The sequence below is a fragment of the Manis pentadactyla genome, chromosome 12 (assembly GCF_030020395.1).
Source record: "Manis pentadactyla isolate mManPen7 chromosome 12, mManPen7.hap1, whole genome shotgun sequence".
NCBI lineage: Eukaryota > Metazoa > Chordata > Mammalia > Pholidota > Manidae > Manis > Manis pentadactyla.
Genome location: NC_080030.1, coordinates 108,256,803 through 108,283,259, shown reverse-complemented (window position 1 = coordinate 108,283,259; position 26,457 = coordinate 108,256,803). Strand labels below are relative to the sequence as shown.

The 26,457-nt window shown below is 48.3% G+C and overlaps 1 protein-coding gene across 3 annotated transcripts in view; it reads right to left on the bottom strand.

The window, feature by feature from the left end:
• The window catches only part of FOXO3 (forkhead box O3), a 104,989-nt gene that overhangs the window by 13,247 nt on the left and 65,285 nt on the right, over window positions 1-26,457 (bottom strand). For 2 of the 3 annotated variants that reach the window (XM_057489467.1, XM_057489468.1), the window contains one exon: window positions 3,744-5,172. In XM_057489467.1, coding sequence (XP_057345450.1) covers window positions 3,778-5,172 — 1,395 coding nt within the window. In that variant the 3' untranslated portion in view covers window positions 3,744-3,777. Of the gene's footprint in view, window positions 1-3,743; window positions 5,173-9,944; window positions 10,096-26,457 lie in introns of those variants that run through there. The other variant, XM_057489469.1, reaches the window with a different exon arrangement.

Below are 26,457 nucleotides of genomic sequence, written 5' to 3'. Positions count from 1 at the left end.
ACTCTCTACATGAACACAGCTCAGACCTTAGGCTTCTTAAAAGGTGAGAATAAAGGTCCCTGAAGACACAGCATTCTTGAGGCTGGCAGACTGTAACCAAGGACAGACAAGAGTCACAGCCATAGATGATGGAGTGTGCCCCCCTGGGACACGGACAGAGGCATGGCACCGTGCCTTACATTCCTCAGCACGGAAATATCTACATCAAGAAAAATCATGGGATAAATTGCCTGTATTGCTGGTATTTGGTTAGAATTAAGCCTGTTCCCCCATGAGTATTTAAGGCTTAACAGAATCAAACATCAGTCCAACAAGTATCACAGATTTGCTCTTTGGAGGAAGAACCCTAAATACAAACTCCAGACAGCCTCTGACCCTGGAGCCTGCTGTCCCCACACCAGCACACAACTCTTGCTTTATATTTCCCAGTCATCACTCATCTCTTACCCTGGCCTTTTCAGAAACAGAATGTTAGATTTCAGATTTTAAATTACGCCAACTATACACTGTTAAAACTCTACGACTATCCTCTTTTGACAGGTGAGAAACCTACTATTCTAAGAGACCCGTTAGTGATGAGGCCAGTAGCAGAAACAAGAGACTACCCCTCTCTTCTGGCTGGTATTTTCCATTCCTTGTCATAAAGTAGTTTAAGACAAAACTAAATATGGGGCTGCTCCTTCACACTCTCCAAATGCCAGCAGATGAAGATGAATTAAAGAGCTTGTGAATTTAGGCAGCATCTTTTGACATCAAAACTACAGTGAGACTGAAGCTGCTTTCCCTCCAAGAGGAGACCTGTCAGATTCAGAGGGCTTATCGGAAGCTCAGCCTTGTAATCACCACACGAGCTCACCGATTTGCATGTATGTGCGCCCAGCTTTACGAATTCTACAGTTAAATGACAAGTACCTGCAAATCGTTAACTTTACTGGAAAAAGAAGTATCCTCCATACCCCAGTAGCTGGCACTCATAGAAAGGTATGGTTATTTCTCTCTTTTAGATAGATCCATGGGTCAAGGGATGTTACATGTGGTCTGAAATGAATGACACGTGAACTGCACAGCTTGCTAGAGAAGGACCGCTCCACAGCTCTGCAGCAAGACTGTCAACTGGACAGAGCTGCTCCATTAACTCACAACCAGACAGCACCAATTCAGGGTTGCAGGGCTCAGTTAACAAGCCAGGAAGGGAGCCTGCAGAATGCTGTTGGCTACTGGTTTAAAAAAAAAAAAAGCCAAACCAAGAACATCATTTCAGAACAACTAACTCTTGGGAAGCTGGGGGTGCTTAAGCTGGGAGAAGTGAAGTAAGTCTGAGGTGTGACCTCAGGCCTGTGCTGGAATTTAGGAGAGACTCTTCAGTAAAGTGACAGCTACAAGTTTAAAAGTAAAGAATATATTTCAGGCCAAACGTGCTCCTTGCTGTTTAGAGGAGCAATTCATTCCAAAGCAAGATGGAAATCCTAAGCCCAGAAACCAGACTCCCTCAAAGGTCCCTGCACAGTCTTTAGGAAGTTTCTTTTCTTGCTCTGGTCATATTTGGTGTTTTTTTTCATTTTTAACTAAGGAAACAGCTTCTCAAAACAACCTCCCCAAAATCTTCTGAGAAAAAGGTGACTAAGGGTTCCATTAGGGCTTAATAACAATATGTACTATTAAACTACCCCAAAGTAGTTATTATCAAAATAATAATTCATTACATACATTTAAAACTTAAGTATTTAAGTCTCCCTTAAAATAATTTTATACAATCTTTTAGAACTAGAAAGGTCTACTATTCAACTAAAACAAAAACCTACACTTGAAACCTCAGACAAAAAAAGATAGTACATTTTCTTCCGAGCTTACTCTTTTCAGTGAACTAGGAAGTGGCCTCCTTACCACTATACCAAAATTAAAACATACTTGTGTCTTTAGAAGCTACAATCACATTCCTCTTCATAAAGAAATATTATTTATTCCTCTAAAAGCCAAATATCCAAATTTCTCAAGGCAAGCCTCCAGCAGTCCGGGTTCTGGTATGGAAGTTGTGGCACCCTATTTAGCTTCCATTACAGTCTTTTACCATTTCAAGGGTTATTAAACCACTCAAAACAGATGTCTGTGTGCCATTAGGGGGCTGCTCATGCCCGGAAAAGCTGAGCAGCTTTGGCATAACAACACTCTTGACACAACGCCTTTCTACACAGCCCGTGAGCTGGAGTGAGCCCGCCACGGGAGACCCTTCTAATTCCTTCACTGGGGCACAGGGTTAAACAAAGCTCAGATTTTCAGGGCTTTGAATCCCATTCTCCTTTACACCATTTTAAAGAAGGACATAAATAGCTTGTTGAGATTGAAAAAGAAAAAGAGAGTTGGGGCCAGAAAAGAGCCCTTGAACACGGGAGGGTTTGGAATACAAAGATGTCAGCAAAAGACCCCAGTGCTCCCCGCCTTCTTCTTGAGAAGGAGTTTCAGGGCTAGTTCATGTAATATCTGCTAACCTGGCTCCAGTTCAGAATACTTCCCATTTTTTTTACTACCTGGAGAAAATTAGGGAGAACTACAACAGTTCAAGTCATTCAAGAAATGTGGATTCTGAATCCAGCTGTGTGACCTTGAGCAAACTGCTTAACCTCTCTGGGCTCCCTTACTAATCTGCTGCTCGGTATGTTGACCAAATCACACCATTCAGCCCTCTGCTGTTTTATAAAAATTACTTTCACATGCTTCAGTGCACTTGATTCTTGCAATAACGCTGGGAAGTGAAAGGAGCTATTATTTTCAGCTTATAAAGCTGGAAACTGAGGCTCAGCCTCTAAGTGACATGCTCCTGAGGGCGGCCAGAAAAGGGCCCAAGTGGGAAGACTCTTCAGCTTCTGGCTGCAACCAAACGCTTTCCCAGCTACATCACGGGTATGATCTTTCTGGCTTAACAGTGTTAAAATGTCACAATTTTTACAATCTCTGACCAGCCACAACCCACGCTGCTCCGCCCGGAAGCCGACATCATCAGACACCGGGACGGGAAGCGCACGAGTAGGCGTGCTCACACGTGACACGCCAGCTTCCAGTGCGGCTCCGTCACTCCTGCTATGCCCGGATGCTGTGCCACCTGTTCAGGAGCTTACCACCCGGGCGAGGACTCTAGCGGATCATGCCCCTGGTGGAAATACTCATGTGTGAAAGAACCCAGAGTTCATATTCTACAGTTAAATGACAAGTACCTGCAAATGGTTAACTTTACTGGTAAAAGAAGACAAGGACTCTGTAACATCTGAGAGCAACAATGGCAGAGTCAGACCTGAGAGTCTGAGGAAGTCCTTCGGCCGGTCCTTGACCTTGGCCTCTGAATGACCTAAGGTCCTCCCTCCCTCCTTCCTTGCCTCATCCATCATTCAAGCAGGGGGCTGTGTCATAGGTCAGCGAGGGTGGCTGGATGCAAAGAATGGAACCTCTGAATGTGTGTGTGTTCTCTTTACTGATGGTAAAATTTCTCAGCTGTTGGCAAAAGGTGGGGAGGGGCACCTGACAGCCCTGTCTGCAGGTAATGCCTGGAGCTGAAGGGCTTGGGAGCCGCGCTCTGTGCCCCCAGCTCCATGGTTCCCAGGCTCTCCCAGGGGAGTAAAGTTCTGGTAAATGACAGGCAGCGGACCCGGCCTGACTCACCGCAGCGCAGCACCGGCCCTGACCTGCTTGCATGCCTCCCCCTCCCCCGCCGGCCCCTCTGTCCTCACTGCGGCGCCGCGCTGCGCACTGACCTGCTTCGCCCACTTCCCCTTCCTCAGCGGTCCTTCAGCCTGGCACCCAGCTCTGAGATGAGGCCTGCTTAGCACCAGTGAAGGTCCCCACGCTCAGACCAACAACGTTCTGTGTGGAGATGAGGGAGTCAAAGTTAAAATCCAGCCCGTCGGCGTCCATGAGCTCACTGCGGATGATGGACTCCATGTCGCACTCCAAGCTCCCGTTGAACATGTCCAGGTCCAGGTCACTGGGGAACCTCTCGTGGCCCATGACGGGCAGGTTTGCACCGGCCGAGTACAGGGAGGAGCCTGAGAGGGAGTCCGAGAGGGCTTGCATAGACTGGCTGACGGGAGACTGCTGGTGCTTGGCGGACCCCAGGCTGCTGGAGTCGCTCGGGCCCACGGCGCCGACGGAATTTGACAAGGCACGGCCGCCACCGAGCGCGCCCTGGGCTTGGTGCTGGTGGTGGAGCAAGTTCTGACCGACCAAACTGCCCTGGGCAGGCTGGGCGGCAAAGGACATCATCGGGTCGCTGCGGAGCATCACGCTCCGGCGCGAGTTCTGGGCAGACACGGCGCTGCTGGCCTGGGACATCAGCGGGTCCGACTGGGTCATCATGACGTCGCTGTGGCTGAGCGAGTCGGACGTGAGCAGGTCCTGGAGCGTCTGGGCGCCGTAGTGCGGCAGGGACGAGAAGGTGGCCGGCTTGTTCTCCTGGATGGTCTGCATGGGAGACTGGCGCAGGGAGGCGAGCGCCGAGGGCCCGAACGTGGCAGCGCCGAAGGAGCTGGGCGGGGAGCCCAAGCCGGAACCCTTGGCCGGGTAGGGGAAGCCAGGGCTCCGCGGCAGCAGCGCCGCAGCCGCGGGCTGTGCCGCCGGCAGGGCCATGGTGTCCAGCAGGCCGTCCATGAGGCTATCGGCCAGCCCGTCGTTCAGGTTCATGGTGCCCGCCATATCTGTGAGCCGCGGCAGCTCCACGGCGCACGGCTTGCTCACCGACGGCGACAGGCTGGTGGGGCTGCCGTACAGCATGGGCGACAGCGGCGCATCCTCATCCGCGGCGTCGTCCAGCTCGGCGCCTGCCAGGATGGGTGACAGGCGGCCACTCACGGTGCTGGCGTTGGAGTTGGTGCGCGAGCGGAAGTCCGTCCAGGCGTCTGGCTCGTCGCCGCCGCGCGACGCGGGGCTGCCGGGCCACTTGGGGAGCTGCGCGGGGCTGTCGTCCGCCGCGTCGGGGGCCGCCTGCAGCGCCGCCTTCTTCTTGGCGGCGCGGCCGCGGCTCTTGGCGTACCTGTTGCTGTTGTCCATGGACACGGCGCGCCGCCGCGGGGCCTTGCCGCTCTTGCCGCCGTCGGGGTTGATGATCCACCACGAGCTCTTGCCGGTGCCCTCGTTCTGCACGCGCATGAAGCGGCTGTGCAGCGACAGGTTGTGCCGGATGGAGTTCTGCGGAGAGAGGGGGAAATGCAGAGTGTGAGCCCCGGGAGCGGCCAGCAGACATGGCTCAGGGCCGCAGCCAGGTCAGAAGCTTAACAGAAAAGACATGCGTGCATGACCCTCCCTGGCTTGGAATTAATGACAACCTTGTCAATGGCAAGTGTCCTATTTAGGAGGTGAGAAATGGTTTCACATCCAGGACATGCTGGGAATGTATAAGCTCACTGACATTGTTTTCCCCGAATTCCTAAGTTTTGTCCTCCTATAACCGGGTTTGAGAGAATGAAGTTCCCGCTTACGGTTCCGCTCTCTGTAACAAACCTCCCTTGGTCTCTCGGCGTGATTAATCAGCTGGGGGCTATTTTGTTCTCTTAAGGTCCCCTCCTCCACTGGCACAGAGGATGCTTTTCTTAAACCCTTCAATGAACTCAGAACGGTGTGAATTCATGACCTATCCTCTCTACGACTCCAGCTCCTCCTGGCACGATTTCACACCTGACGGGCATAAGAAAAAATGCTGGAGTACTATTTGCTGAGTTGACATAAGTAGGCAAGTCGCCCATTCAGAAAAATCCCAGGTAATTTATACAGCTACTCCCTCTCCAGGCGGCATGGCCTCAGCAGAGCACCGACCGTCCTAGGGGCACAGTGGGGAACGGGGGGAAGTCACCGCACAGCAGAGAACCCCACATCATCTGAGCGACCACGGCCGACACAGAGAGGGGAAGCCAGGTGACACAGGTACTTCTAAAAAACCGAATCTACATCACAACAGCGCCCCTCCCTTGCCCCGCCCACCACCCCTCGGTGCCCCTCGGTGACCACTCGTCACCTTTCAGTGTCTGTGAGTCTGATGCTGCCTGAGAACATGTACTCTTAATATGAGGTCATGACAATGGCACTTAGCTCTGTGATCTTCCTTCCAAAACCCTTAGTCTGATCATGAGAAAATCATCAGACAAACGCCAATTAAGGGATGTTTAAAAAATGCCTGTGCAATGCGCCTCAAAACTGTCAGAGCCGCAGGAACCTACCGAAGCCTGCGACTAAACACGACACTGTGTGCTGGGGCGGGGGGGAGGCTGCCGGGGCACAGCGACATGGGGGTAAGAATGAGGGAACGCTGAAGAAAGTACGGGCGTCAGTTAGTGACAACACACCAACACTGGCTCAGAGTCGTGACAAATGCCCCGAGCTGACGTAACAACGGAGAACCCGATGTGGGTATATGAGAACTCAGTACTAGGTTCTGCAACTTTTCTGTAAATCTGAAACTATTCCATATTAAAAGGTTTACTGAGAAAAAGAAATAGGGCAAAATATCCTTAAAACCCTAACAACTGCACCCATCCTGCAAGAATTCTCCTCTGGCTTGGCAGATCTGCCAGACGGACAGGATGACCCAGATCCAGGCCTGTTACTGACCGACCATGTGATGCTGAGCAAGTCATTTAATCTGTGCCCGACAGCTTCTGCCTCCCATCTTCACTGTAGCCCTAACAACACTCGAACCACCCATCCACATGGGGAGGCCTACAGGAGATGCAACATCAGGCCCCCCACCCCAGGGGCTCCTCCTGCCACTACAAAGCAGAGGCCAGGGGGAGGGGACTGCTCAGTCCTTGTGTGCAGTAGAGGACACTGGGTGGCATTCTCTACATCTGGAATGGCTCCCACAGGCCAGGTGAGTTTTTATTTGAAAGTTAAAGACAAAAGCTGTTCCCTGATGCTCTATATTAAATACCAATGATACTTAAAGTCACCATAGTTCTTTAAAAATTGGCAAGATCACCACCTGTACTTATGTAGAAGATACAGATTCATGTGCTCTACCAGAATTCTTTTAAAACACGAAAGTCAGTGGGATTTTACCATAAGTAATGACACAAACTCCTATTTCCCATGTACATGTCCCCATGCAGAGGGCTTGCAGCTCAGGCTGGGCCACGAGCATCAGCAACTGCGGGCCCTGGGCCGGCATTTCCGCGATGGTCATACAGACATGTGAGGAAGGAAAACAGGCGACACACTGAGTATCTGACGAGACAAATGTTGCCCAGGAGACTACATCCTGCTTCCCTTTCACTCTTATGATTTTAAAGAGAATAATGGCACCTCTACCAATGGTTCAGAAGTACACTTATTTAAAAAGTAACACTTTCTCTATAAAATAGATATGAAACACGCTCTTAAAGCTCAACTCTGCAGGGTTCAAAAAGCAAGCAAGTGTAAGGCTGTTCTACTACTGAGTACTAGATAAGTTAAATAAAAACTACACTCAAACTTCTTGGTGAAAAAAATTGGGCTATCCTGAAGCTAGTGGGGCCAATGTGGACACCGGCCAAATTATCCCCACCCTGACCAGTCCTTTGCTCTAGATTTTGCAGAGTTCATACCAACACCCAGAATTAACAATGACCTATCAGAAGTATCCAGTTATCTCTCCTTTAAAAACTGTTTAGGGAACATTTTTTCAGAGCATTTTTAGTTTCACCAATCCCAAACCTACTGTGAGAAACATGAAACACTTTACAGAACTCCAAAATGTCCCGTATGGATTTTCTAATGGCTATCTATTACTACAGCTCTACACACCAACAATGTATGTGTGCAATTTATAAAATTGCAAGCTACAACTGGTTACCATTTGGAGGCAGAAATTCAGCCTCTGTAAGAGCATGTGGTGAAGGGCTGGAGTTCACCCAGGACCAGAGCCACAGGCGCGAGGGCCCAGGTTCCCTGAGGGTGAAGCAGTGACGGCCTGCTGACTACGGCACCGTCCGCTCCTGGGCCACAGGTTTTGGACTCCTGTCTCTACTCCTCATCATACATCTTCAGGACTGAGGAAAGCTCAGGCTGAGAAATGTTAAATAATGCATACAAAGTCATCCAGCTACTGTCTGTAGGAATCACAACCAAATTTGTTTTCCCAACTCCAATCCAAGGCTTCTACCACAACCCTTCACAACTGTCACCAAGTTATTTAGAAGACCTCCTTTAACTCGTCTGTGCCAACATTTAAAGAAGCGAACACCTCAGAAGTACACAAAAGCACAATATTACTGCTGCAATTTTATGAACGAGTTAGGGGTAATAATTTGGTGGGTCTTTCCTTAAATTAAAAAACACAACTTAGAAGTATTCCAGAAGAGCACCCCTACAAGCGAAGCCTCGCTGTGCAGCCCATGGGTGTGTGTCCTCACTAAGGGGGCCACCACCGCAGCACTCATTCTAAGGTGAGGACCTGGGTCCCGCACCAACCAGGTAACAACTCTTACACTCCAAAACACAACCCAGCTCCTAAATGAGTGACTAACATCAGTGTCCAGCCTCTGCTAGACTCTGGTTGTAGGGGTTATTAGCAGAAGAGTGCGTATTCCCTACACAGCACTCAGACAGGTTTTTCCAGTTACATTACTGAGACAACCAACAGCAAACTGTGTCACCACCATCCGCGAAGCCCACCGTCTCTGCAGCCTTTGTCACACAGCGGGCCAGAATTCTACTTAAAAAATCCATGATCTGAAGGTGGGATTTTGACAAAGGCCAATGAATAGGGCCCCTCTGTCCATTTCCAGCTCAAATGCCTCCTCGCCCTAGCGAAGTCAGATGCCAGAAATGCATTCTGGTTTCCGAGCAGCTCATAATTCCAATCACTAGTTTCTCTACCTAAATTTTGGTGAAGCAGGAAAAGGTAAATGCCAGCTAAAATGTCAGAACTGCAATGTTTCCCCACACCTTCTCTGATACAGACAACAGAATTAATGGTGATAGGATTTCTGTAAGATTTCAAACCATTCCTCCCCCACCTCAATCCCAGGAATAAGTAGGATTTATAAAAATAGATAAGCCAATGGCAAAATCCTCTTATGATTTGTAGGTTAAGTTCTTTAAAGAACTCTATATAAGAGTCTGTAAATCCTAGTTTCTAATGTATTTTGAACTATAAAACTACCATTAAAAATATTCTATGGTTTCCCACTAATTTGTATATCATACCAAATGGTCAAAATTTCTAAGATTTCACATTGATTTGGGAATTGGGAGTGAAGATAAAGGAGGAATGATCTGATAGGAGTAGAGTGCTGTTTCTCATCTAAATCTAAACACACACCCTGAGCAACCCTGTGAGGCAGGCCAGTTTAACCGGCCGGAGCATTAGGAGTGTGCTTCCCTTCAGGCTGAGCTGATGCGGTGAGTATTTCCAGCCAGGACTCCTCCAACCAGCACTCTGGCCATTCTGTCATCACAATTTCTTATTAAATAGGCCAAACCACCTCCTATAAGCCCAACCCAAAACCAGGTGAATAGTTCTGGTTGTTTAAATCCACCAAGAAATCCGGACACAATGGACTAAAGGAAGAACTTCAGCACTGGGGACTCATATGCCAGCTTTCTCCAGTGTGCGCCCCAAGATTCAGGAAACCCCGAGGCGGCCCTGAGCGCGGGTCTGAGGGAGAGCAGAGGCAGGAGCGCTCTCGGTCTGCTTTATGCCGCTCTTCTCTCTGCCTCATTTCATGACAATCTTCTCTTTTACAAAAGATTCACCCTGCAGAGGCCCGGTACTGGGGCAGAAAGGCTTCGGGTGTCGTTGATTAAGGCCAGCTGGCAGCCTGTGTCCTGCATGGCTGCAGTGGCAGCCAGTGGCCGAATCCTTCACGGAGGTGTGTGCAGGCGTGTGCGGAGGTAGAGGAGCAGTGACTGCGCAGGGTGGCCACAGGGTGACAATCCCTTTGCCTGGCCTTCCTTGAAGAAATGAGCTGAAAGAGAAGCATACTCACCAGAGCCGGGGAATTATTCTTGTATACTGAAGGCACTTCTATAGTAAGATACATTTATTGGTGGTGCTCAAGTGCACACCCTCACTACATATACACCAACAGACAGACAGACCCCAAACAGATAAGACTTGGTGTGGGAGAGAAGCTGCCTGGAATGAACAAGTATTCTCCCATTCCTGACAAAGTGGGTGATTCACACAAGCCAATGGAGGGAGGCAGCGTGATGCTGAAGTCAGGCCACAGCTGTGATGCCGACCAGGGCCCCGCTGGAATCCTGGCCCTGGCACCTGCCCAGTGACCTTGGGCAATCGACTTAACCTCAGTTGCCCCTTTCATATAAGGAGGACAAAACATCCTCTCTGGCTAAGTCCAGGGCCTTTGGGAAGATTAAATGAAATCACGCACACACAGCACTCGTTGGAGTGCCAAGCACAAAAGAGGCTCTCAGCAGTCGGGCCCTCCAGACGGAAGCAGTGACATCACAGATGCTCACTTTCTGTGTTCTGTGCATCATACTTTAAGCCAAAAGGCAAGAGCGTGGCTTCTTCCAGGAAAAGATTTCGAACTCTTCAAAGTATTCCAGAGGTGCTGTGCCAATCAGGAGTACTGGCAATGTCCTAATGGCCGTACCCTATGTCCGCTCCTGCCCTGTTTACCTTGCGGAGACTGCCCACCAACCCAGACACCAGCTGCATGTGCTTCCCCAGGAACACAGAGAGGGTTTTGTCTGGAAGCAACATGTGGTATCAATTTATCTTTCTCAGCGAAGGCAACAAGGGACCCACTGACTTTAAAAAGAGAAAGGGAGTTGTGTAGTTTAACTCTTAAAGGCCCTGGCCCCCACCCTCTTTTTTTTTTAAAGACACCCCCCCACACACACTTTTTCTGTCCCAAAAGCAGTAGAATGAGACTTCTGGCTGTCAGCTCCCAAGCCAGACCCACTGCTTTCCAAAGGCAGATTACAGGCATCTCCCTGGTCCTTACAAGAAACTTCAGTGGGTGCAATCCACACAGGCCTGTCTGTAAATCTAGTACTTACCCACCCTGCACACAGAACCAGCATTCCAAGCAGGTCCCACTGCTCTGACTCATGGGTACTGACAACTTGGAATGAGGCTGCCAAGCACCTGAATTCTAATACCCTCCTTTGCTCAACTGTCCATGATGAAGGTCTTGTGACAAGCCCACGGAAGCCACGAGGCATGGGGCAACCCAGGGGACTGTGTGCACAGCATAGAAACACAGACAAGCTTCAGGAGGGGCTGGGGACGCTGCCTGTAGTTTATGACAGGCTTTTTCCAAGGCATCTGAACAAGGCCCTCATTTCCCTTAAGTATGAGTTCTCCCCTTGCCCCACAAGCCACCCATTAGAACTACTTGGGCAGAGTTCACACACTCACAGCCCACTTCTAGAGGTTCTGACTCACCTGCTGTGGGTAAAGCTCCCCAGGGTGTTCTGATGTGCACTTAGAGCTACGGATCCCTGGGATCTCCCCCTTACATTTCTACTGAATGAGACCCTGAGTCCAACCCAATGACTCCTAGTCTTCCCACACCTGGTGACACAACACAATTGATAGTTACTTTAAATCCAAGCTTCCACCATTTAAAAGATGAGAACTGGGGTCACATTAATTCTGGGGTTATATGTGCACAGTGAAATGGAGAACTGGAAAAATTTTTCAAGTCAATGGGTCCATATATCATTTTCCTTAAAAAAAAAAAGGCAGGGGGAGGGGGGAGGGTCCTTGACCTTGCACAGCCTGTGGACAGTCGGCTCATTCCCCTCTGGGCCACTTCTCCACCTGCACGGTTAGGCCTGGACAGAAAAGGGGGCATGTGTACTGTCACAAAACTATGAATTCAGCTGAACAAAAGGCTGAGCTGGGGCAGTAAGCGCTCCCTGTGCCTTCCAGGAGCTCCTGGACTGGCATGTCATCTCACACAACTGCTTCCACTGACTGTCCTTCAAGCAAAATGCACAGAGGCAGATTAGGTAAAAATAACCACTGAAAATGCCACACCCCAGTGCCAGGGTACCTACTAGCTTCCATTGTTAGTACAGCAAAGTATTACTTAATGAATTTCCCTGAGAAGCAATGTACACATACAGACAGCTTCAAGGATAACGATCGCATATGGATTCTCATTCCTCTACTGTGCACAACACCACATCACCACGGTTCATGCAGAGGCCTCCGGGTGGACGCTGCAGAGGGCCAGGAGCACACAGGAGGGCGAAGTGGGAGGGCTGGTCCTCTCAAGACGTTTGCTGGAGACTAGGTGTTAGCTGGCTTACACTGCTCCACCATTATTTAACTATTTTGAGGCTAACCTCCTGTTCAAAAACAAGTACAGAAAGTTTGATAGCATTAAACTGACTGGAAATCAGAAACAGTTATTTCTGACTATATGGCATACCAGCTGTAGCAGCCCCAAACGCCTTTCAGACTGAGAAGAAAACTGAAATAAACATTCACATAAAGGATTGCACAACCGCCCTGACGTGTAAGACGAGCTCCAGGCCAGCGCCGCTCTCACTCTTGTCTGAAACACTGCAAGTTTAAACTATTAAGGGACTTATTTTAAAAAGATGATGTTCTGAAATAAATGTTGTCGGGAACTTGGCTGAAGGATTAAATTTCCATCTAGAAAATAGATTTCCATTAAATTCGCTGACAATAATCCTCTACCCAGAGCCCTACCTTGAAAACTAACATTTGTTTCAGGTTTTCATGCAGTGAGCGGCAGGTTCTGGTCCCTTCTTAGGCGGAAGAATAACCTGGTGATCAGCATAACAAACCAATTTTCTATCTGAGCAAATGAAGAGGCGTGAGGCTCTCTCAGAAGAGGGAGGGCTATCCTGTCCCCCACCGGAGAGGAAATCCTAGGTGGGAACGGAGTTCTCTTAGCACGAAAAGATGGCTGCCACCAGCTTTCTAGTGTGGGGTTGACTTTCCTATCTATTTTTTTCATTTAGCAAGCTTCTTTTCAAGTCCTTCCACAGCTGTGTTGGCTCTTGGAGGGCAGGAGGGAACATTCCGTTCCTCACAGCCAAACCTGCACTTCCGGCACACTGAGAACCCTGGCAGCCTCGCAGCCTCGCTCACGCCGCCCGCGGAGCCCTGCCCCTCCCCGCCATCCTGCCCCCACGCGGAGGAGGCGGCAGTCCCCAGAAGGCGGCTGAAGTTACAGCACTTGGCTGTCCCTGCTGTTCTTCCGAGCTTCGCCCCTGGGTTACTGAGGCTGTCTCCCTGCCCCAGCGGGCTGCACACACACCAAGTGGACCCCCTTTTCCCAGCACACTCGCCTGGCCCCACGGAATGGATGCCTCCTCACAGGGCTGAGAGCTGAGACTGGCTGCAGAGTAGAACAAAGCAGCACAGAAGTAGTTTCATTAGTAACATGATTTCATGTAAACGAAAAAAATGCTGCAAGTTTTTCCAGTTTGAAAACTTACTGTGGGTGGAAATGGAGAGAATAAAAGGGCATTGGAAATACACACCAGATTTCAGGAATGCATCCAAGAGTTAATCACTTTCATGACATCATTAAGTGGTCAGGGCAGGAAGTCCAGTAGAAAGTGGCACTGGGGAGCACGGAGAGGGCCGAGGTGCCCACCGGGAATGCGCAGCCCTGGCTCTGTCACAAAAGAAGCCCAGGGAGATGGGAAAGCAAACAGCCAGCAAGCGGCGGCCACGCCGAGGCCCCCAAAGCTCCTCGTCCACGGGTGGGACAGCAACACCTCCCAGGACCACCGCCAGTACCAGCAGGAAGGCATGAAGCGTAGGGAGCACAAAAAATGGGTCATGTCTACCATCTGTCCACCCATCCATCCATCCGTCCATCTTCAGTCCACCTTGTTTAATGACTTGAGGAACAGATGTCTGTGTCTTCTAACACATGCTAAACTCTTAATAACCAGATGTCACATTTTATTACAGCTTTAGCACCTAGTGCGGGGCCTATACATAGTGGGCACTCAGAAATGTCTGTTCGATCAATGAATTAGTGGGAAGGGGGCAGCAGCCACAAAATCAACCTGAGTTATACTTTCAGATGAAACGTTATAAACATGAGCCCATCAATCACCTTCACATGAGTGAAGACTGAGGCAAGCACCCACTGTAAAATGTGATTTAGCATCTAGGTTGTTTTAAAGTTGGTTCACCCTTGGGTATTAACTTCAATTACACAACCCAATTTCCAAACACAAGACAATACAGTCTAATAATTAGGCTTAGTTTCTCTATAATAATGGATGGTAAGAAGGGCAAAAGGCTAGCATGTAGGCTACTCAGGGGGAGCAAAGGCTTGGCGGAGTGGTCAGACTTGGCCAGAGTGAGGAGCGGACTCCCCAACTGGCTGGAGATGCCATGGGGCCCCCACCACTGGGTGATGCAGTCGGCCCAGAGCCCCAGAGACATACGCAGAGTCACAGATAACACTCTGGTTCCAAGTCTCCTCTAAACAAGCACATAGGGAACAAAAAAAATATCCACAATAGTCTACTTCACCTGCAATCTGAAGGGACTCCACGCATCTGGTGCCTGTGCTTGACAAAGTCTAAGCTCGTTTTATTTTCACGACAAACCTAAGGGCACCGAGGTGCAGAAAAGTTCAGTGACTTGTCTGGTAGGTGGTGGTGGTAGAAATCAGGCTGCCTGCCGACTCCTGAGCCTGACTCCAAAAGTGAGGCTCACCAGAGCGCTGTCTTCCCCTCAGAAGTCACTCAACTGCGTGTGGAAAGGGGCCCCACTGCCAGGTGGCCAAGGAACCTGAGGCTTTAAAGACTACAGAGACCTATTACTGAGCTAAATGCTCCCCTCTCTAGGTTTCTGTACATGGCCCCCAGTATTCAGAAAGGGAGGGAGAAGGTAGAAAGATGACTAGCCATGGAGCAAGCCTTGTTAGGACCGGATCATTCTCGGAAATGACACCTTTTATGTCAGATGCACTCCAAGAGGGACACTACTGGAGTGTTCTGACCTGACCTGGGGTCACCACTTTTAGGGAAAGACCACACACACTGGTAAGTGCCCAGAGTTTTGTCAGCAGCGTGCCTGGTGGCATCTGTGCTCAGGGAGCAGTGATCATGACTGAGTCAAACCAGTACTACCTGGCGGTCTCTGGCAGACCTGCTCAGGCCTCCCAGTGGCTGGCACCACACTCTGGGTCCTCAAGCCAGAGGCATCAGCAAATGTCTGCTTTGCCCTGATCTTGCCATTACAAGGCTTAATCTGAACCAGGGACTCAGTTCTGTATGACTTAAAACATGCAATTAGTTTACTACTGAGCCAGAACAGATTAGCTTGCTTTAAAACTATTGTAGATTTTAAAATATGTTGCCTTTTGCCTGCCAACTGACAGCCTGATCATGATACTTCTGTTTAACCTCAATCAAAAACTCTGGTAGAAAGCTGCTTTAAGGCCGCACATGCATGCTATTGTGTTACTTGTCTTCAGGCATCAAACCCAACAGAAATCACTGATGTACAAGCAGAGAACAGGGATGGGCGTGTAGGTGCTGAGTGGGAGACGTAAACAGCTCAAGAGTTTGACATCTGAAATCCATGAAAACTGCTTTTCTGTTCTTCGCTTATAATCCCTTCCTTCACATGAAATTCACTGGCTTTTAGCATCACACATACAAACATGACTGCTTCTAGCTCTTCAGGTGTTACAGCTCAGAAAAACGGTTCTTTCTGTCTTGTCCTTTTGGTAGCTCTGAAATATATGCCAACATGCGGGCACAGTCCACAGCCATGTGTAGGCCCACGCCCTGGAAAGAATGGGAGGGGCAGAAGCACAGTTTTCAGCTCGGGCAAAGAAGAGGTTTGGGGGAGGATTTACGACAAATACGTCTGCATCTGGAAGCAGGCTGTCTTCCAAGTGTCGGTGTTAATTCTCCTAAGTTACCAAAACCCAGGGTTGTACTGGTGAAAGCAGCAGAGAAAGAAAGCACGCGCCACACAGCAGAGTGTCTTGTGTTGGCTCTGCGATCAGGCAGCCGGGGGGCTGTGTGGAAACGAAGAGCACAGGTCAGATCTCCGAGTGGCACAGGCCCTCCAGTGCCTTCTCCCTCCGCAGTCCCGGGAGACATGTCTCAGACAGAGCCTCCTTTCTCCTTCTCAGGAGGAGAACTGCTTCTTCTAACCCTATAAGCTCACCTGCATGTGCAGCATTTCACTGTACTCATTTTGCAAGATTTCTTCTTGTTTAAAACCACAGGATGAAAAGTGGCTGTTGACCAATGTAATGATATTGCTAAATACCGAGTGAACCAAATATTTATTCCAGGACACTCCTGGGTGCCAATCACACACACTGATGGGCTCCAGACAGCTCAAAAGTCCACATACAATGATCAAATCAGGAAAGGAGAGGACATTTCCACTGACTAAAGAACCAGGCACTCATTCCATTTTCAGAAAAGAACAAAACCAAAAAAAAGCCAAAAACCACTCAGCTATTCAGATATCAGTGCATTTTAACTTCAACTCCAGGAAGTTCCCAAATGTGGAAGTTAGTATGAGCACTAACCCCCAGACTCTGATGAATGAACCAGGTTCAGTGTGCGTAAGCCACAGCTTTCCTACAGGCCCTGACAGGAATGCAGCGGTTCAGTGCTGATGTATTCCAGGTTCTACTTCATGCACACTGGTAGGTGAGCTTGGCTGGAAACACTAGCAGAGGCATTGTGCCATCTACCACCCAAAGGGCAGGAAGATGTTAACTGGAAGGAGCATCATGTAAGAGAGATGAGCGTGGTCGGGAGCGGGGGGTGGGGGTGGGTGGGGAGGGGTGAGCCCGACCCTTAGCCAGCAGGTGTCAGTGCTCCCGAGCCCACTCCTGGGGATGCTCAACCCCTGGCCTCATGGCCGCCCCTTCAGGTGGGTTGGATTTGGCAGGTTTTGCCCTTAGGTTTTCTCCCCCACTTCCTGGAACCCATCATCTCATCTGGGCTTCCTCAAGTTTCCAACTCTTTCTCCTTAGTCAGGCTGCTTGTTTGCTAATAGGAAATGTGTGTGAGTTCACAGCATAACGAGGCACCAGGCTGTTCCCTAAAGCATAAAATCATTGTATGTAGAGGGGCCACTGAGATCACTCCCTTCACATTAGACAAGGGTGGAAACACACACACAGAAAAGTTGCTGCTGAGCTACTTTCACGTTCAAAGGGAGCTTCAGGGACACACGTCCCACTCACTGAGGCAATGCATGGAACAGTCCTTCCCTGTGTTAGCTATTTCTCCAGAAACAAGTTCATTGGGTTCTTTCGTCAGCCATGACCTCAGCATCCTCCCAAGTAAGAAAGACAGCCGAGTCCTGAAGTTAATTTGTGGCTGGAAACAGAAGTCACACAAGCTTCTTGTAAGGCCAACTTGTAAGTGCACAGTCTTGAACACAGCGCCAGTGTCTCCCTCCAGAGCAAAGAACACTTTTAGTGCCCATCATAAATGACTTAGGGTCCCTGAACTGGGCATCCCTCTCTCATTTACAGGACGCACTGCTTGTGCAAGCATCAGCCTGAGCCCAGCAGTGTCACTCCCGTTGCGGGACTTGAAGGCAAAGAGGGAAGTGATGCAAAATCAGCTGCTGTGCAGGCCACCTGCCCTGCCATGATGAGGAACAAGTTCCTCTGCCCTTGACCCACGTCTCGTGGCTGGTTGGGTCACATCTCGGACCCTGGCAGCTCTTGACAGTCCACTGCTTCAGCTTACGAACTGCTGACATTTCCTTAACTGCAAAGGTGCAGCTAGGCAATTCGCCTGTAGCCGCCTTTCTTCTCTCCCCTTCATAAATGAGAAGGAACACAAGATAGTGGGATAAAGGGGGGAAATAAGGTCACAAGTGAGAGAGGCAGACATAACTGGCTCCAGCATTTTGAATGTTCTGCCTGGCTTTGCTGAAAAGGCTTTATGGAAAAAAAAATTAATAAAATGGGAGGGGGTGGGGAAACCAGAGAAACCCCCTGCAGTCACTTGGCAGTATTCCATCCGCAACAGTCACTGCCTTTCTCAGCTGTTGCTCAATGTCAGTTTGCTCATGAAGAGCAGGGCTGAGGCAGCAGATTTAAGGTCTGTCTGTCCTGCTTTCCTCCACCGGATACAAGAGCAGAGCACGTTAGGTCTGCCCTCTCCATCCTGCTGACAACTGCCAGCCCCACCGCACAGCATCCCCTAGGTAACGTCAGCTCAGTTTCCGCAGAGCCCAGATCTCCATTCCGGAGTCCAGGGCTTTTCTCAGAAAGGAGAACTTCTCCTTAGTACCCTACGCCAAACCTAACCCTGATGGAAATGTCCCCAGGTCCTTCTCCTCGACACAGTGACTGTCTTTGCAACATGTAATACATGTAGAAGCCGGTTCCCTCCTCCTCCCATTCTCTCTCCCACATACATTTTCTTTAGCTTTACACATACATTTCTGCAGCTTCAGACCTGCAGAGAGGAAGGCAGACCAGGCGATTCCCGTGAACCAAGAGCAAACGCATGCACATACACTTTGACATACTCTCTCCAAGTTTCCAAGAGAGTTAATTTTCCAGTTTATTAAATATGAATCAGGAGCCTCTACTATGAAATAAGAAAACCCTATAAGATTTCATGCTCTACAGGTTTTTAACTAGCTGATTTAAGTCAGGCATGTTCTGGTACATAGAAAATTGGTATTTTCTTTTCCCTCCCCCTTCCTCTTGGACAGCCTACTTCTCTATTCTTGGCAACAGGAGGCATAGATTTACTAGAATGTTCTCATGCACCTACAGGTCCAGTGCCTCTGGAATGATACTGGACTCTTGCCACATGACCAAATAATGTGCCCTTTGAGAAATAATTATCAATTAGAGGGCTATGAAATGGGCCAGCAGTTCTACTCTACTGACATGGTGTGGTATTTTGGCTACAAAACATAAGCTTTCTTTGGTTACTCTTTACATCAATCAGAAAATTACGCTAATTTGTTGTGATGCTATTTGCGGACATTCATGGAAAAGAACGCAGGCATCCAGAGTAAATTCGAGTCGGCTCATTCCGCCTGGGCAGCAGGTCCCCACCCAGGTACCCCAGACACTAACACAATGCCAACGGCAGGGCCCGCTGGCCAGCGCTCCATGAAAAAGGAGTTATTAGCAACAACTTATCAGTAATCAATTTTTAGTGCTTTTAGTCAGTCTAGAGCAGCTGCCAAAAGAATTTGGCAAAAGCCATCATTTAAGAACATGCCAATTTAAGCTTCAGTGAAGTATTCTTACTATAGTAAACAGTTTGGTCTACTTAAATCCATATATGCAGTCTAAAAATAGAAAAAAATAGAGGCTTACAATTTAGATACCACTTGGACATTTAAAAATGGCTTTTCTGTCCTTCCTGACAAGTCTCTTTTATGTGGTTCTATCTTTAGTGATGATTGTTAAAATATTTCTTGGGAGGGAAAAGGTACATAAAAATAAGAAGTCCTATAAGTTCACACAGGGAAGAGTTAAATATTAAATAGCAAAAGAAAACACAACTACATCTGTTTTTCTATGCTGAAGATACCTGACACACATAAGACTCAGTACGTGTTCTTCAAAGGATGAATGAATACCCCCTTTCTCTTTTGAACTAAACCATTCTGAGTAAGTTCTCATCTGCAATACAATCCCGGAAGTCCAGCATTGAAGAGGTAGATGCTCTATTTTCCCAGGCTTTCCATCTCCAAGGAAATCTACCTTCAGCATTAGAAGTAACAGTAGATACACAGTTAATAAAATATCAGATTAAATAAATGATCTGCCTTAAACTTATGAAGCATACATAAGTTTAAACTGTGGATATTCTTAATTTTATTATAAATCACACCCATGCTTCCAGTAGATGACACCAATTCAAATACAGTAGAAGAGAACATTTTATTTTTAATCAAGATTCAGGACTTCTTTTGGTAACCGGGAAAATAAACATGTGGAATGATTGGCAAAAGTATTAAGTGAGTGCAAATTTTTTTTTTAAGTCTATTATATACTGATGCTAAAAACATACACAACCTTTGACTTTGTGTAAACACACCACTCCATACTCCTCTTCCTTAAGAACAGAATGCTGGTTTTCAGAAAGAGGGGCCTACATTCCCCACCCCTCTCCTCCAAGTTAGATGTGGACCTGTGACTTCGTTCTGGCTGACCATGTGTCCTCGGGTGACCCAAGGAACCTTGAGGAGGCCTGTTTAAAGGCAGCTGACTCAGGCGAGACACAGTCCCTTCTGTCCTGCTTCTCCTCCTCAGCTGGCCTACATCTAGGTGGCCCATGAAGGGACCTGGAGGATGAAAAACACCTGCCACGGTGAGACAAGAGTATGAGGGGCCTGATCCTCAACCAGCTCTAGACTCTTTCCTGAAAGCAATTCACTATTAAGTTTGGGTTTTCTATTATACACAGCCAAACCTAATCCTAACTGATAGAACTAGGAACTCTGTTTTTATGAATTAATATTATTGATACAACCTTCTGCAAGTGTTATCTGTGTACACACACACACACACTCTCTCTCTCTCTCTCAACTTTTGCATGTTACCTTGTTAACAGAAAATAGTTAATTACAAAATTCCAGGTATTAATAATGGTAACTAAGGGTTTCTAATCACATCAAATAAATAATGCAACAGAAATACCTAGCAAGAAAGCCCTTTCTGTGTCCGTCTCCCACGAGCCTTAATGTATGTGTCACCAGGCTCTTGGGAGGCGCACTCCAGAGAGAGACTGTGGATGTGTGGACACTGTTTTCCTCCAAGGTTACAAGCTGGTGGGGGAGCAGTGATCCTCCTGGCCTCCAATTTTTAGAAGTTATGATGTGGAGACCACTAAGGATAGGGACTCAGCATATTTGCAAGTGAAGAGAGACTGTATTATGATGTGGCTCTTCTTGTTTTAGGCAACTTGGATTTCAAAAGAAAGAACATTGGGGGAATTCAAGACATAAAAATGAACTGTGATAAAGATGGCTTGGAGAGACAGATGGTCTTAACTTCTAGGAATTAATTTTATGTTAACATAATATATAAGCCTATTTCTACCAATCATGGGAATTATGCCTGGGCTACTGCCTTAGCAACAATTTAAACAAAACTGTCAGAAATAACATCAATAGCCAGTGAGCAAAAACCATCTAAAACATACCACAAAGTCATAACTTAGACAAAGGCTTCTGCTCTTCTGACTGTGGAGCAATATGAAATGAATGGAAAGGCAGACAGTTACTGGTAATACCAATCTCCACTTAGGCACAGAGCACCAAATCCAAAAGATAAAAATGCTACCCGATAAGAAAAGCCATGGTCTTATATATGAACATTGTGGGATAGCATCCAGGAAGAGTATTAAAAAATCCTATACTCCCCCTGAACCCAACTGTGTGGTCAGTCATCCTCCCCTAAAAGGAATCATCAAAAACCAGGAAGTAAGTAAATGAAGAAATCTGTCATACTATTCCAATATTCTGCATAATGAATGCTATCCAAAAGTAGAAACTTCAGTACACTAAAATACTGTACAATTATCTTCATTTTTCATGTCTAAAGTCTCAATATTGAAAGCTGTGTCTATGAAAGCCTATTAACAGGGTAGAATGACAAATGTTTAACTATGATGCCTAGTTTCATCAATATGTAAGAAAGAAAATGCTGACAGAAAAGCCCTGAGTATCCTAGTTATTATGTTCTTGCTGGCTTTAAGTCATTGACTAGTAGTGAAAACGGGGCCATCCCAGGAGAATAAGAAAAGATGGGCAATTTACTCAGAGGGAAGATGGTTAATTGGTAACTGTTATCTTACATACATAAATACTACACAGCTACTCTCTAAGCCTGTGTGGGAAGAAGAGGGCTTATTTTTAAATGTTTGCACTGTCCCTTTCAACATCTTTTAACCCTTTCTTGATATGCTATTGAATCTACTCCTGGCACTTCATAAATAAACCTGTAAAGTCCTGGCTCTGATATGGCGCTTGTGGTATCAACACCCTTGCCGGGAGGCAAGGCCATTCACTGGGCAGCACTATCAACTTCTTTGGGGTCTCCCATGAAAATTCTACCACAGGGCCGGCACTCCACAGTCTGTAATATCATTAAACTACAACCACACTGAAGGGAACTTTAAAAGGGAAAAAAACCTCCAAATCCCAAATGTTTAATGAACTAATAGCTATTCTGGAAAGGGATTTTAAGTTTACTAGTATTTTGTCCTTAGGTATAAATGCTGTACATTAAGTTCCAATTCCCTTCTGCTTACGGATTCAAGCAACCGCCCGGCACGCTCCGTCCGGACGGCTGCTCCCCGGGAACTGGCCCCGATGCTTCCTTTAGCCTCCTGGGCATGAACCCTGAGGAGCCTATGGCCTGAAGGTGTAGGGAAAACGGCACAGTCACCCCGGAACGGCGGGTGGATGCAGGCCAGCAGGGGGTGGAAGGGGCAGCAACAGGGGGCAGCGCTGCCCCCAGGCTCCCCGGGACAGGGGCTGCAGCCGCGGAGGAGGTGCGGGAACCGCGCACAGGGCGGCGTACAAATGAGTGGACAGTTTGGTTTTACTCATGAATTTTACAATTTTGTAGCGTGAGGGAGAAGTAAGGGACAGACATTAACACAAATACGTACGGAATTAAGAATTGTGAAAAGTGCTCTGAAAGAAAACAACAGGGTGGCGTGGACGGACCTCAGACCGAGCGGAAGGCCCGGGGGCTGGGCCGCAGGGCGGATGGGCCGGCCCGGAGGGGGGGAGACGGGCTGCTACGCGCTCCCCGAAATCCCACCCCACGAGGCCGGGAGAAGGCGGGCCCGAGCCGGGGAACCCAGGGGCGGCGGGCGGGGTCCCGGGGCGCAGTCGCTGCTGGGGGCGGGGGCGGACGCCGGAGGGGCACCCGCGAGGTCTCCCTGGGTGACAAACACGCCCACAGCGACGGGGCGCCGGCGCGCGCGGGCACTGTGCTGACGACGGTAATACTACTACATCACTACCACTAAAATGGGGGGAGTATTGTCCCCCGTTTCAGATGCGAACATTGAAGCTTAAAGAAATCTGCCAAAAACCACAGCCCAGGGGTTCCGGAGGATCCCGGATTTGAACTCCGGAGGTCTGGCGCCAGACCGCAAACACAGTGCGGCGAAGGCCTGGGGGCAGTGGCTGGGGCGTGGGTGGGCTTGGGGGGAGGGGGTGGCAGGACCGGGGCCTGTCAGCAGGGACTGGCAGTGTCCTGGGCCTTGGGCCACACGCAGGCCGTTCCCAGCAGAGCGCGTGTGACCAGGCGCAAGACTGCACACGCAGGCCCTACTGGCAGACCGGCCTCAGCCTTGTCCTTCCATCTTCGGAAAAGAGTGGCTCTCTGAGGGCTGGTGCAGCCCAGAGCACTCGCTTTGACAATTTCCGGCTTCCTTTCCCACTGTTCATCACTGAGAGAAACCCAAGTATCATTTCGACCTGAGATGACCTGCGGGCCAAACACGGCCGGTCTCTTCCCGGAAGTGAGACCTTCCTTCTCCCGCTCCCGGGCCTGACTCTGCAGGTCGGTTCCGGCAAGACCGCTCTGAACGGCAGGTACCTGCCACAGGCTGGGCGGGGCCGACCAGTGGGATCCTTCTTGTCCTGCGTCCTCCTCTCAGCTGTTAGGAAGGAAAGGTGAGCGGCAAGAAGAAAGTGCTGGACTCGTGTTGACCGGTCCTTTCTATAGCCCGGAAAATAAACAGAACAGAGCCGCTGTGGATTTCCTCCGAGGTCTGCTCAAAACTGAGCAATCTCACTGCCTTCCCCTACACCCAGGAACCACGATTTTTTGGTAGCTGAGAGCATGAACACCAGTGTCTGAGGGGATGGACTTCAATGGTCCGAACCAGGAATGTAAATTCAGCTGTGGCCTTAGCTTCCTGTTCCCCGCCCCTTCTTTGTCCCTTCTGCCTAAAGCCCATTTAATGTACACCGAGTCCAAAAAGGTCAAGCTGGCCTCAGGAAAAGAGTTTACACAGAATTACAAGAACAAATGAAAAAATGAAGACTTATTGTTTACACAGAATTACAAGAACAAATGAAAAATGAAGTCATCCTCATAGAACAGCACAACCCAAAAAATGGGGGGGCCTATAGTAAAGCTTTCCACAGAGATTTCCAAAGGTGGGAAAATGAGTGAAGTCCTATTTCAGTTTGAGTTAGTCTCTGGCTAGGAAGTGGAGAGCACACAGAAGTTCTCTGGCTGGGAAGCACAGATGTATTTATCAAATCCTATGAAACACGCACTGTGTTCTGGACCCCCACAAATGTGCTCAGTCTGCATGCGGAGAGTAAAAACAATCAAGCTGCGACAGGAGCTAAGGCTGATGCCGCATTAGCTGGGGATGAATCAGCTTCCTGGGACCCTCACTGGACTTCATGCAAGTCCGGGCAGGGGCGTCGGGCGCCTACCTGTGGGCCCTTCCCACAATTGTCCCAAACAATGCAGGGTTAGAAGTCTAATCTTGGGGAGAAAAGTAAAGTGATTTAGAGAGCAGCTACTGCCAAACACAAATTACTTCGGTTTTTCAAAATCTCTGTCATCTGCTCGGCTTGGGTACAGAGTTGCTGAGAATGGTGTGCGGCCCCTTAGCTTTCCTTTGACTGCTGAGGTGATACACACTAACTCTCAAAATCTGGCAAAACCAGTGAAGTGTGAAGCAAGAAAAACATATAATCAACCCTCCAGGAACAACCTTTGTAGATTCTGCTACTTATTTTCGGTGTTTTTTTGTTTATATCAGTGAGAACAACCTGCATGCTATCCTGGTTTTTCCCTCAAATTAGTACTGTAAACAGTTCATCCTGTCAATAAGCCCTCTTATGTGTATTTCTCAAAACTTCAGTGACCTGTATTGCTCATTATTTAATTGGGTACTGTGCTCAAAGTCTGAATTATTAAGGCTTTAGACTCCAGGTTTCATGCATCCTTGCAGTTCAGGTAAGCATGCAGACTGCCCCTCCAGTCAGCCCGCCTGTGTGGAATGGCACCTGCAGCCCAGGCACAAAGCCTTTTTTCACTGGGAAGTTTAGTCTTTACAAGTAAAACACAGGAGGGATTTTTAACTGCAGGGTGTTACCTGTTCTGTTTGTGGGGCGGAGGTCTAGTCCTGCTGCTCACATCACAGGGCAGGCTGCCTGCCCCGCTCTCCCCAGTTCTCACGCCCCACCCTGCTTGCTATGGGGGCAAACTCGCCACTGAAGGGAAGACATGGCCCCAGGCGGATTAAGGGGGATTCCACTGTGGATCTGCGTCAAGTGGCTATCACAGCTCTGTCTGGTTGGTAAGTTAAATGTTATTATCCTGATGGATACAGGAGAAAAATGGCACAGAGAAGTTGAGACAGAATTTTAGACTGGGGAAGATATTTCAGAGATCAGCTCACCCAGCGGTGCTCAAACTGGAAGGAGCCATGGAAGTTCTTCAGGGTCTTAGGTGGGGAGCAGACCAGCTCACTGAAATTCAGTGTGTTAAATTTACCAAAACTGACCGCTTTCAAAAGCACTTACAGAAATGTTTTAATAGCATTATTAAGAATGTCTGGTTTTTGCTACTGATGAAATATTTTAAAATAAGCCAATAACTTAAATTCAAAATCATCATAAGGAAACCAAAATAAGCTAAAACAAATCCCATCACACTGAGATTCTGAATTTTGTTTCTGATCAGTAACAATGTTGTAGGGCCGAGTAAGTATTTGTTGAGTGAACTTATGAATGAATGATCCATCACCTCTACAGAAAAACCCGAAAGGACAGGATGAGCTCAGTGAGCAACAGAAGGGCAGTCTGGAAGGCACGCCTGAGCCGGGTGGCTGACGACCCAAAGCTCCTACCTACTAACTGTACATGAGAAATTGTGAAGGATCAAAAACCCAAACTGATGAAATGTCCTAAACATGCTACATAATGGATGTTAAAAGGTTCATATAACTGAAATGGATAAAAAAAATTTGTTAAACATAAATGGAACTGATATTTTTGTTACTGATGAAGCGTGTCTTTGTGACTGTACCTTCGTGTTTGTAAAAGTGCAGTATTAAATAAAGGATTCAGTGCCTACCACAGAGGTTTCCATGGGGAAGCTTTGGGGTGGGGGTGCTTCCAGTCCCATTCAGCCTGCATGTATTCTGCCCCAATTACACCACCTGAAAAATGCTTCTGAGACCCTTAATGCCTGCTGTGCCAAGAAGCTTTCCAGCCACCCCGCTCGTTTCCAAAGCCATGACACTGCTGCTTCCCACACATCATCTCTACCTTTTCTCCAACAAAAACAATCTGCTTGCTTCCTTCCACAAGCCTCTGTGGGAACACTGCCTCTCCTGCTCCTCAAACCCACCCCTGCTTCAAATTCCAACTTGAAACTCACTACCTGCAGCAAGACTGTCCCCCCTAACCAGATCGCTGCTGTGCTCCTCTGTACCAGCTACCCCACTTTTAACAGCAGAACTATCTTAAACTCATTGTTGAGCAGTTTTGAGCTGGTCTCTATTTCACATGTG